Genomic DNA, 12,673 nt, shown 5'->3' on the forward strand with positions numbered 1-12,673 from the left:
CACATAAACACAGGCACAACTGAGTGATCTGAATATGAAACATCAGATAAAGTTGTTTTTTTTGACAAATAATTTATTATATTATATTATATTTCTACTGTAACGTGTTTGCTTGTTGACACTGCTAAAGTCTAATTGAATATTTACTGGCCCCTATCATTCATTCTCTTCTTCTTTGGTGTTACAGTAAACAATCAACCAGTGGCAGTGTTCATTACACGAAATAGATCCATGGGGTGGCAGTAATAGGTGGCTGCCACCCCATGGATCTATTTTTTCTGATCATTTCCAACACCTTCAACTCCTAGTTTGACTTCCTCCATGTGTCCACTGTCCCTCTGGTCTGGTTCTGTCCTTCAGGTTCCTCTACAGCTCTGTGATGCTTCAGTAAAGAGATTAAAACCTGCTGCTGCTGCTGTCTGATGACATCATCATGTGGTTTGTTGTCTCTCAGTCCAACAGGTGGAGGTGGAGGAGGTGGAGGTGGAGGAGGGGGCAGAGTCTGTCCAGCTGCCCTTCCAGACCACAGCTGGTCTGTCTGAAGACGTCAGAGTGGAGTGGACGGACAGAGACAACAGGAAGGTCCATGTGTATGAGAACGGTCCTAAAGGACAGGACCAGGTTTACAGAGGACGAACAGAGATGAATGAAGACCTGCTGAGGACTGGAGACCTCAGTCTGACCCTGAAACACTTCACAGGGAGAGATGAAGGAGACTACACCTGCAGAGTCTACAACAAGGACGGAGACTTACTGAGAGGGACAAAAGTGACTCTCGAGGTCGAAGGTCAGAGTTGTTTGTTTGTCTCTGGTTTTGTCTCCTCTGCAGAGAATTCATGTCCAGTGTTGAGGTAACTCGTTACAAAATTAAGTAGTTATAGTAATACATAACTTTTAGGCAGTAATGGAGTAATACAAGGCATTACTTAAATTAAAAAATATATATATATATATATATATTATTACAGTTACTCCGTCCAGTAATGCATTACAATCAGAAACAGGTTAAATTACTAGAGATTATTAGAGAAGCCAGTTTGCAGCAGCTCTTGACTCCCAGGATGCATTGCTGGCTGCTGTCTCTCTGCCCAAGTTGAAGCTTCACTGGATGAGTAAGAAAACTAGAAGACGACATCAAGTTCCTGCAGCTCCTTGTCAGAGGAGCCTGCAGCCCAGATGCCAGATCCTCATCCAGCTGCTGCTGCCTCCAATGAGCATGACTTTTGTATTTTTGTGCACAGCTCAATGAAAATAAATGCACCCGTGTCCATGGAAATAGAGATAATAGATTATCTTAAATCTGCCTCTCTGTGATGGAAAGCCTGCACCACTTTCAGAGAGTTAAAAATAAAAGTAACACTCCAGGTTAACGCTGCAACACCATCCAGTGTATCCTGCAGTCGAGAGACTTCTCAGAGGGACTCGTGCTCAAAGGTCAAGACTAAACGTCTTCAACAGTTTGACTGAGGATTAATTCACTATGACAGATTATAGCACAAGTCCATTTTGTGATCCCTTGTCCTCAGTGATTATTTTGGTGGAAGTAACAGAAAATGAATCAGTAACTTATCACTAAAATCATAAAGTAATATCATGGATCTATGAGAAACATATTACTTTCAAATGCAAGTAACTATATTACATTTTGGAAATAATTTAAGAGAGATTAAAACCTGCTGCTGCTGTCTGATGACATCATCATGTGGTTTGTTGTCTCTCAGAGCAACAGGTGGAGGTGGAGGAGGGGGCGGAGTCTGTCCAGCTGCCCTTCAAGACCACAGCTGGTCTGTCTGAAGACGTCAGAGTGGAGTGGACGGATGAAGACGACAGGAAGGTCCATGTGTATGAGAACGGTCCTAAAGGACAGGACCAGGTTTACAGAGGACGAACAGAGATGAATGAAGACCTGCTGAGGACTGGAGACCTCAGTCTGACCCTGAAACACCCCACACAGAGAGATGATAGATACTATTACTGCACAGTCTACAACAAGGACGGAGACTCAATGAGAGGGACAGTAGTGAAACTCGAGGTCAAAGGTCAGAGTTGTTTGTCTCTGTCTCTCTGTCTGGTCCCTATCGTTCCTTCTCTTCTTCTTTGGTGTTAAACAAACAACCAGTGACAGTGTTCATTACTGCCACCCCATGGATCTATTTTTTCTGATCATGCGCAACACCTTCAACTCCTGGTTTGACTTCCTCCATGTGTCCACTGTCCCTCTGGTCTGGTTCTGTCCTTCAGGTTCCTCTACGGCTCTGTGATGCTTCAGTGAAGAGATTAAAACCTGCTGCTGCTGTCTGATGACATCATCATGTGGTTTGCTGTCTCTCAGACCAACAGGTGAAGGTGAAGGAGGGGGCGGAGTCTGTCCAGCTGCCCTTCAAGATCACAGCTGGTCTGTCTGAAGACGTCAGAGTAGAGTGGATGGACAGATACAACAGGAAGATCCATGTGTATGAGAGCGGTCCTAAAGAACAGGACCAGGTTTACAGAGGACGAACAGAGATGAATGAAGACCTGCTGAGGACTGGAGACCTCAGTCTGACCCTGAAACATCCCACAAGGAGAGACACAGGAGAATACACCTGCAGAGTCTACAACAAGGACGGAGACTTACTGAGAGGGACAAAAGTGACTCTAAAGGTCAAAGGTCAGAGTTGTTTGTTTGTCTCTGGTTTTGTCTCCTCTGCAGAGAATTCATGTCCAGTGTTGGGGGTAACTCGTTACAGAATTAGGCTAAATAGTTATAGTAATATATAACTTTTAGGCAGTATTTGAGTAATACAAGGCGTTACTTAATTAAAAAAAATTGATAATAATATTCAGGGATGCAAACGGGTCAGGACCAAAAAAGAGAGGAATTGTCTGGCGTGGGGGGGGGGGGGGGGGGGGGGGAGGGGCTCACCATTACATTACAATATCATGGAAAAGTCAATTTCCGGTAGTTCAACCCCAACCAAGTATTGAGTGCATATAGATGGACATAGCTTTCAGAAGGCCAACATTTCTATATTAAAAAAAAGTCCTTTGCAATATTTCAATTTTGGAGATACTGAATTTTAGGTCTTCACTGAATGTTAGTCATAATTAATTATTACTATTAAAATAAACTGAATAAATAAAGACATGGGATGTTTCATTCAGTGTGCAATGGACATATAGGCCTATATAATGTGTTAGTTTCACTTTAATTGAACACATTCTACATCGCGGAGGCGACGTCTTTCCACTCAGGGCTTCCTTCACCTCTGAAACGGGGCAGAGCTCCGAGGGAAACACCTGCCTGACACAGCAACGTAGGGAACCGTGCATGTCCGCGGTGCACAGCTCCACAGACATGCACGGGGGGGGGGGACGGCGTCGCCGTCGCACCGACTGCACGCGGATACGCGTCGCTTTGGGTAACGAGCGCGCACGTCGCGCGTCTACATTGGAGGTCGGCTGTTATCAGTATAATCAGAGACCATGAATGAGTTCGCCTCAGTTTCACGTGATTGTCACTGTCTCAGCCTGTTAGAAAAACATTTTACTGACCCCAGCTGAGACGCTGAGACCCCCCCCACCCTCAAAAACAAAAACTCTTCGGATCTGAACGATTCACACAAGTCACCTAATTGGTCATGAAAAAAGCGAGTTTCGCTTTTCGGCGCGCTGTTTGCATCCATGAATATTCCATCCAGTAACGCGTTACAATCAGTAACAGGTTGAATCACCACCTCAGGCTCCACAGCTGTAAATAGAGAAGCCAGTTTGCAGCAGCTCTTGACTCCCAGGATGCATTGCTGGCTGCTGTCTCTCTGTCCAAGTTGAAGCTTCACTGGATGAGTAAGAAAACTAGAAGACGACATCAAGTTCCTGCAGCTCCTTGTCAGAGGAGCCTGCAGCCCAGATGCCAGATCCTCATCCAGCTGCTGTCGCCCCTAATGAACATGACTTTTTAAATTTGGTGCACAGCTCGATGAAAATAAATGCACCCGTGTCCATGGAAACAGAGATAAAAAATTATCTTTAAAGGATCCATCACCTGGTATTTATATTGATTTTAGGTGTTGAAAGGGTCTTAAATGCACATTTTTGAGAAATAATATGCAACATTCACCTTTATTTATCCCTATTTGTGTACCCAATTTTGCTCTCGCGAGAGAAACACGTGATCTTGTTTTACAGATTGTCATTGAAAAAAAAAAATTCCATGGAATTACCGCGACTACTGAAACCATGGAAACGTAAATATAAAATTCCACCGGAAGAGCAAAACCGGCTTACGTTTTTGACGTTCAGAAAAAGGTGGATATATAAATAAATAAAATGTAATGCAGGCTGATCGGTTCGTTGTAAAACATGTATTTATTGACGTTAATGTAGTGATTTCTGTACATACAGAGCCCCCAGGCAGCGCCACTCCTCTGTCCAGTACACACAGGAAGCTTCACTTTTCATTCAAACAAACTGCCACATTTGTTAGATTTAATCAATGAGACTAGCATTTATATCCTAAAAAGAAGTTAACCAGCCGATGGTAAACCTCTAAAAGCCTGCGGGTAAGTTAATTAACGAACGTTTTGTCCACCGCGGTGTCGACGTAGTTCTTCATAAAGTGACGTAATAACAGCGCTACAGCAGGAAATAAAACAGCTTTTTGCCTGTTTCACAGCCACCACTACCGCTGCCGGCTGCTGCGTACGGCGTGCGGGGGGGTAGTCCCCCCTCCCTCTCCTGATCCTCGGCTTCTCAGTGACGTCAAAGAGAAGCCCAATCAGAAGTCGCGTTTTTTTTCCTCTCCTGGTGAATTTAAGGGGGAGGAGGGGAGAGTGAAGTTCTTTGCCCGGAAAACATGTCAGCTATTGTCAGTGACAGAGAAGATTGAGTTATACATGCAATAACCTGAAAAAAAATGATTTTCAGGTGATGGATCCTCTAATCTGCCTCTGTGATGGAAAGCCTGCACCGCTTTCAGAGAGTTAAAAATAAAAGTAACACTCCAGGTTAACGCTGCAACACCATCCAGTGTATCCTGCAGTCGAGAGACTTCTCAGAGGGACTCGTGCTCAAAGGTCAAGACTAAACGTCTTCAACAGTTTGACTGAGGATTAATTCACTATGACAGATTATAGCACAAGTCCATTTTGTGATCCCTTGTCCTCAGTGATTATTTTGGTGGAAGTAACAGAAAATGAATCAGTAACTTATCACTAAAATCATAAAGTAATATCATGGATCTATGAGAAACATATTACTTTCAAATGCAAGTAACTATATTACATTTTGGAAATAATTTAAGAGAGATTAAAACCTGCTGCTGCTGTCTGATGACATCATCATGTGGTTTGTTGTCTCTCAGAGCAACAGGTGGAGGTGGAGGAGGGGGCGGAGTCTGTCCAGCTGCCCTTCAAGACCACAGCTGGTCTGTCTGAAGACGTCAGAGTGGAGTGGACGGATGAAGACGACAGGAAGGTCCATGTGTATGAGAACGGTCCTAAAGGACAGGACCAGGTTTACAGAGGACGAACAGAGATGAATGAAGACCTGCTGAGGACTGGAGACCTCAGTCTGACCCTGAAACACCCCACAAGGAGAGATGATAGATACTATTACTGCACAGTCTACAACAAGGACGGAGACTCAATGAGAGGGACAAAAGTGACTCTCGAGGTCAAAGGTCAGAGTTGTTTGTCTCTGGTTATCTGTCTCACTGTCTGGTCCCTATTGTTCCTTCTCTTCTTCTTTGGTGTTAAACAAACAACCAGTGACAGTGTTCATTACTGCCACCCCATGGATCTACTTTTTCTGTTCATGGGCAACACCTTCAACTCCTGGTTTGACTTCCTCCATGTGTCCACTGTCCCTCTGGTCTGGTTCTGTCCTTCAGGTTCCTCTACAGCTCTGTGATGCTTCAGTGAAGAGATTAAAACCTGCTGCTGCTGTCTGATGACATCATCATGTGGTTTATTGTCTCTCAGACCAACAGGTGGAGGTGGAGGAGGGGGCGGAGTCTGTCCAGCTGCCCTTCAAGATCACAGCTGGTCTGTCTGAAGACGTCAGAGTGGAGTGGACGGATGGAGGCAACAGTAAGGTCCATGTGTATGAGAACGGTCCTAAAGAACAGGACCAGGTTTACAGAGGACGAACAGAGATGAATGAAGACCTGCTGAGGACTGGAGACCTCAGTCTGACCCTGAAACACCCCACAAGGAGAGATGAAGGAGACTACACCTGCAGAGTCTACAACAAGGACGGAGACTTACTGAGAGGGACAAAAGTGAAACTCAAGGTCGAAGGTCAGAGTTGTTTATTTGTCTCTGGTTTTGTCTCCTCTGCAGAGAATTCATGTCCAGTGTTGGAGGAAACTCGTTACAAAATTAGGCTAAATAGTTATAGTAATATATAACTTTTAGGCAGTATTTGAGTAATACAAGGCGTTACTTAATTAAAAAAAATAAAAATAATATTCCATCCAGTAACGCGTTACAATCAGTAACAGGTTGAATCACCACCTCAGGCTCCACAGCTGTAAATAGAGAAGCCAGTTTGCAGCAGCTCTTGACTCCCAGGATGCATTGCTGGCTGCTGTCTCTCTGCCCAAGTTGAAGCTTCACTGGATGAGTAAGAAAACTAGAAGACGACATCAAGTTCCTGCAGCTCCTTGTCAGAGGAGCCTGCAGCCCAGATGCCAGATCCTCATCCAGCTGCTGTCGCCCCCAATGAGCATGACTTTTTAAATTTGGTGCACAGCTCGATGAAAATAAATGCACCCGTGTCCATGGAAACAGAGATAATAAATTATCTTTAAAGGATCCATCACCTGGTATTTATATTGATTTTAGGTGTTGAAAGGGTCTTAAATGCACATTTTTGAGAAATAATATGCAACATTCACCTTTATTTATCCCTATTTGTGTACCCAATTTTGCTCTCGCGAGAGAAACACGTGATCTTGTTTTACAGATTGTCATTGAAAAAAAAAAATTCCATGGAATTACCGCGACTACTGAAACCATGGAAACGTAAATATAAAATTCCACCGGAAGAGCAAAACCGGCTTACGTTTTTGACGTTCAGAAAAAGGTGGATATATAAATAAATAAAATGTAATGCAGGCTGATCGGTTCGTTGTAAAACGTATTTATTGATGTAAATGTGGTGATTTCTGTACATACAGAGCCCCCAGGCAGCGCCACTCCTCTGTCCAGTACACACAGGAAGCTTCACTTTTCATTCAAACAAACTGCCACATTTGTTAGATTTACAATGAGACCAGTATTTACATCTTAAAAAGAAGTTAACCAGCCGATGGTAAACCTCTAAAAGCCTGCGGGTAAGTTAATTAACGAACGTTTTGTCCACCGCGGTGTCGACGTAGTTCTTCATAAAGTGACGTAATAACAGCGCTACAGCAGGAAATAAAACAGCTTTTTGCCTGTTTCACAGCCACCACTACCGCTGCCGGCTGCTGCGTACGGCGTGCGGGGGGGTAGTCCCCCCTCCCTCTCCTGATCCTCGGCTTCTCGGTGACGTCAACGAGAAGCCCAATCAGAAATCACGTTTTTTTCCTCTCCTGGTGAATTCAAGGGGGAGGAGGGGAGAGTGAAGTTCTTTGCCCGGAAAACATGTCGGCTATTGTCAGTGACAGAGAAGATTGAGTTATACATGCAATAACCTGAAAAAAAATGATTTTCAGGTGATGGATCCTCTAATCTGCCTCTGTGATGGAAAGCCTGCACCGCTTTCAGAGAGTTAAAAATAAAGGTAACAGTCCAGGTTAACGCTGCAACACCATCCAGTGTATCCTGCAGTCGAGAGACTTCTCAGAGGGACTCGTGCTCAAAGGTCAAGACTAAACGTCTTCAACAGTTTGACTGAGGATTAATTCACTATGACAGATTATAGCACAAGTCCATTTTGTGATCCCTTGTCCTCAGTGATTATTTTGGTGGAAATAACAAAAAATGAATCAGTAACTTATCACTAAAATCATAAAGTAATATCATGGATCTATGAGAAACATATTACTTTCAAATGCAAGTAACTATATTACATTTTGGAAATAACTTAAGAGAGATTAAAACCTGCTGCTGCTGCTGTCTGATGACATCATCATGTGGTTTGTTGTCTCTCAGAGCAACAGGTGAAGGTGGAGGAGGGGGCGGAGTCTGTCCAGCTGCCCTTCAAGACCACAGCTGGTCTGTCTGAAGACGTCAGAGTGGAGTGGACGGATGAAGACGACAGGAAGGTCCATGTGTATGAGAACGGTCCTAAAGAACAGGACCAGGTTTACAGAGGACGAACAGAGATGAATGAAGACCTGCTGAGGACTGGAGACCTCAGTCTGACCCTGAAACACCCCACAAGGAGAGATGATAGATACTACTACTGCACAGTCTACAACAAGGACGGAGACTCAATGAGAGGGACAGTAGTGAATCTCGAGGTCAAAGGTCAGAGCTGTTTGTTTGTCTCTGGTTGTTTGTCTCTTAGTAAGGGCAACATATGAAAATCTGGGAACTAAATCCTTACCAAGAAATTTCTTCACAGTTGTCTTTAGGAACGTGCGTAGTATCATGTCTTAAAATGTTGAAATTGAACTCCCGTGGGAAACCCCCTAAAAAACTACTCAAAGTTGGGGTACCCGTAACTGGATTTTTGAACATTCCGAAATGTTAAATTTGGCCTTAAGTAACTTGTGAGGGGTCAAACTAGGGGTTTTTCATGATTCTGAGTTGATCGCAAACATTAGTTTTACACCCAAAACACTCCTTGGTGGAGAAAAAAACAGCCACACCCACTTTTCTTGATCATCGGAACCCCCACTACCACCAATAGAATGTATTGCAGAGAAGCCATTCCATTGATTATCATTGCAGAGGTTGTGTTACATAATACTACTAAATACTCAATATAATATAACTTTTATTCTACCCTTTTTTCTATAGGACATTATACAGACCCTCCAGGATTTTATGATGTCACGATTGCAACTATTAATGCAAATTCAATCATGAATTCTTTGGCCTTGCCACTGCAAGTTTTCAGCAAATTTGCTGTCATAGACTGCTGTGGCTAGCTGTGGTCAGCTGTGGCCACAGTGTTTCCATTTTCCATTTTTTTTGCATGTCTGTGTTTTTATTAGTTATTATAGATAGATATAGATAGATATTATATATTATAGTTATTGTTTTCATATAACATTACGTTTTATGCGGATCGGGAGCGAGAGAGAAGGAAAGAAATCAGATGCACACCAGATTTCACAGTAAAAACGGAAACATACACACACACACACACACACACACACACACACACACACACACACACACACACACACACACACACACACACACACCACTACTACTGGCTACATTAAAAGGTTGCTTTCTTCTTCTTTTTATTTATTGCCATGGTAAATCAGCCTAAGTATTGTTTAGTGGTAGTTGTAGTTGGTTAGCATTAAAAGTGAAGAATTTTGGAGTTAGCTAGTGCTAGAAATGTTGAAGCCATTTACAACTTTCGATCATTGACAGACATACTACTTTTTACACCTGATATGTGATATCTACATCTTTTTTTAAGAACTTGAAATATGTCACGTCATTGTGTTGATTACATGCATAAGAAACTTAAAAATTGTGGTAACACTATTTGATGCCTATCTCTATAATGCATTATTATCATACTTATAATGAGTTATAATGCAGTTATAGCACTGTATAACTATAGTTATAAACACTCATAAATTATCATAATGCTTTATAACAATAATCATAACACACTATAAAGCATTTTATCATGACTTCTAAGGTCAGGTATTATAATATGTTATAATTGTTAGTAACTCGCTGACAATGACCACATCGATAATGCATTATAAATATAGTTATAATGTATTACAATTGGCTTATAAACATGTATAACTATCATAATAAACACTCATAAATGATCATAAGGCTTTATAACAATAAGCATAACACATCATAGAGCATTATAACTCTATTATAATACTTGACCTTAAGCCATTATAAAATGCTCTATAATGTGTTATGCTAAATGTTATAAAGCCTTATGATCATTTATGAGTATTTATAATGATGGTTATACACTTTTATAAGACAATTATAACTATATTTATAATGTATTATCGACATGGGCATTGTCAGCGAGTTACTAACAATTATAATGTATTATAATACCTGACCTTATAAGTCATGATAAAATGCTTTATAGTGTGTTATGATTATTGTTATAAAGCATTATGATCATTTATGAGTGTTTATAACTATAGTTATACAGTGCTATAACTGCATTATAACTCATTATAAGTATGGTTATAATGCATTATAGAGATAAGCGTCAAAGTCTTACCAAAATGGTTATTAGTTGGCTAACAGTAATTAATATGGTTAGTTAGCCAACTCCAATGTGCGACTGAATCTAATGACCATCTGACCATTTTATTTTCCTAAATGCTAGCTGACTGCCCCATTAGCTATCAAGCTAGGAAAACATGGCGTAGGCCTATTGTCTTCACGAGGATTTTTGCAGTTAGGTTTAGGCGGTGATCTACTATACTCAATAGAATACATTAGAGATACAGTAAGCTATTCCTGTGCATGACAGAGGTTTTCTTTAATGTCACAAAAAAACTTCTACTATTACTACTGAATACTTAATATAGCCTAACTATATTCTATCTTTTTCCATTGTTGGACATTAATCTAGCACACATGTCAATCTCATGTCAAAAACCTGGGGGAGATCTGTCCTGTGATACACTTTTATATGGCCCTATTATGTTAATAATGGCCCACCAATATAGCATTCACATTACTCACATTACAAATCCCATAATACACTACAACAGCTACCATACAGTCATGACCAAGCAATAGGCCCAAGCTGGAATGAACAAGTTTGTGACACACTGCAACATCTATCTTTTTCCATTCTTCAAAAACGACCTCTTAGAGCCTGGATGCTCGATGGAGATTGATGCTCAGTGTGTGTGCAGATTAACATTATCATGTTTGCAATCAATGTAGCACCACTGTGTATTTTTGTGCTTTTCCTATCTTCATTTTGAACAAACTTGTTTCAGTTGTTGCTGGTATGTGACTTCTGGTGCATGTCCACTGTCTTTTCTCTCTCGCTGCTTGCTACCGATCCGCATAATAAATGACATTTATAATAACTTTTTTAATAAATTTAGCGACACCACAAAATCCTGGAGGGTCTGTATAATGTCCTATAGAAAAAAGGGTAGAGTAAAAGTGATATTATATTGAGTACTTAGTAGTATTATGTAACACAACCTCTGCAATGATAATCAATGGAATGGCTTCTCTGCAATACATTCTATTGGTGGTAGTGGGGGTTCCGATGATCAAGAAAAGTGGGTGTGGCTGTTTTTTTCTCAACCAAGGAGTGTTTTGGGTGTAAAACTAATGTTTGCGATCAACTCAGAATCATGAAAAACCCCTAGTTTGACCCCTCACAAGTTACTTAAGGCCAAATTTAACATTTCGGAATGTTCAAAAATCCAGTTACGGGTACCCCAACTTTGAGTCGTTTTTTAGGGGGTTTCCCACGGGAGTTCAATTTCAACATTTTAAGACATGATACTACGCACGTTCCTAAAGACAATTGTGAAGAAATTTCTTGGTAAGGATTTAGTTCCCAGATTGGTCAAATATCTGCTAAAATGCCCTTACTATCTGTCTCACTGTCTTCTGTCTCGTCTACAGAGAGAACTCAGGTCAGAGCTGAAACAGTCGACATGAGGAACAGAAGCAGAACCATTGATCCAACTCCTCTGATGGCTGATCAATCAGTCTGATCGGTCTGTTGATCAATTTGTGATTATTGAAAGAATCTGACTTTGGACCAGAGAGAAGATGAAGGTGAAGGAGCTGATGGACGATGGACGAAGACAAGAGGACGCTACTGACTCACAGTCTGTTGACTGAGTATTGATGAGTATTGATCAGACCTGATCATGTTAAAGGGAACTATGTCCAGGGGTGCAGCACATAACTGGTACGCAGATACGCATGTGTTACAAAAATGAGGGAATGATGCGTACCAACACGTGTGTCACCTGCAGCCGCTAAAAAATGAAAATAAAAACTGCACTCTCCAGCCGTCTCACCTGCAGCTGAGCCGAGCAGTCAGAGGAGCTCTGCTGTTTCTGTCTGTTCAGCCTGGTGTCTGGCTGCACTTTGTATAAAAAGAGTTAAAGATGCAAATATCTAACTGCAATCTGAGCACCAATCGGCTGATCCAGAGCTCAGAGGATGTGGCGCTGCACAGCTGTAGCAGCTCACGTGTGTTTTATAATGTAAAAAAAAAATTAAAATCATCAATCGCTTACTTTACGGGTGTCAGACTTATGGTGTGAGTACCAAACTCTATCTCCTGGTTTTCATCCGAGTAGCTCACTAAAAAGTTATGTGCACCCCTGACTATGTCAGTGCAGTCGCTTTTCCTCTGTTTTGCTAACCCTCCTCCTGACCATGTGCATGTGTTTTCAACAAAGCCGGTGAGAAATCAATGCATGGAGCGGTGGATAATGTTATTTACCATAATGTTACAATGTGTATATTTGTGTCTTGTTATCAGTCATAAAGAAGAGAGTAGTAGAGAGTTATGGAGCTTGTTTGTGTTGCAGTGCTCATCACAGGTG

The 12,673-nt window shown here is 41.6% G+C and overlaps 1 protein-coding gene across 1 annotated transcript; it reads left to right on the top strand.

Annotated features, from left to right (window-relative positions):
* Positions 1-642: 642 nt before the first annotated feature.
* LOC311001488 (uncharacterized protein) lies at positions 643-12,380 on the top strand (the record flags this gene model as incomplete). Its single annotated transcript, XM_083992576.1, has 4 exons — positions 643-787; positions 1,722-2,039; positions 8,118-8,435; positions 11,736-12,380. 4 exons carry the CDS (start codon positions 643-645, stop codon positions 11,825-11,827), a joined length of 873 nt encoding a protein of 290 aa, XP_083848702.1. The 3' UTR covers positions 11,828-12,380.
* Positions 12,381-12,673: the final 293 nt, after the last annotated feature.

The sequence above is a fragment of the Trachurus trachurus genome (genome assembly GCF_905171665.1).
Source record: "Trachurus trachurus genome assembly, chromosome: 18".
Taxonomy (NCBI): domain Eukaryota; kingdom Metazoa; phylum Chordata; class Actinopteri; order Carangiformes; family Carangidae; genus Trachurus; species Trachurus trachurus.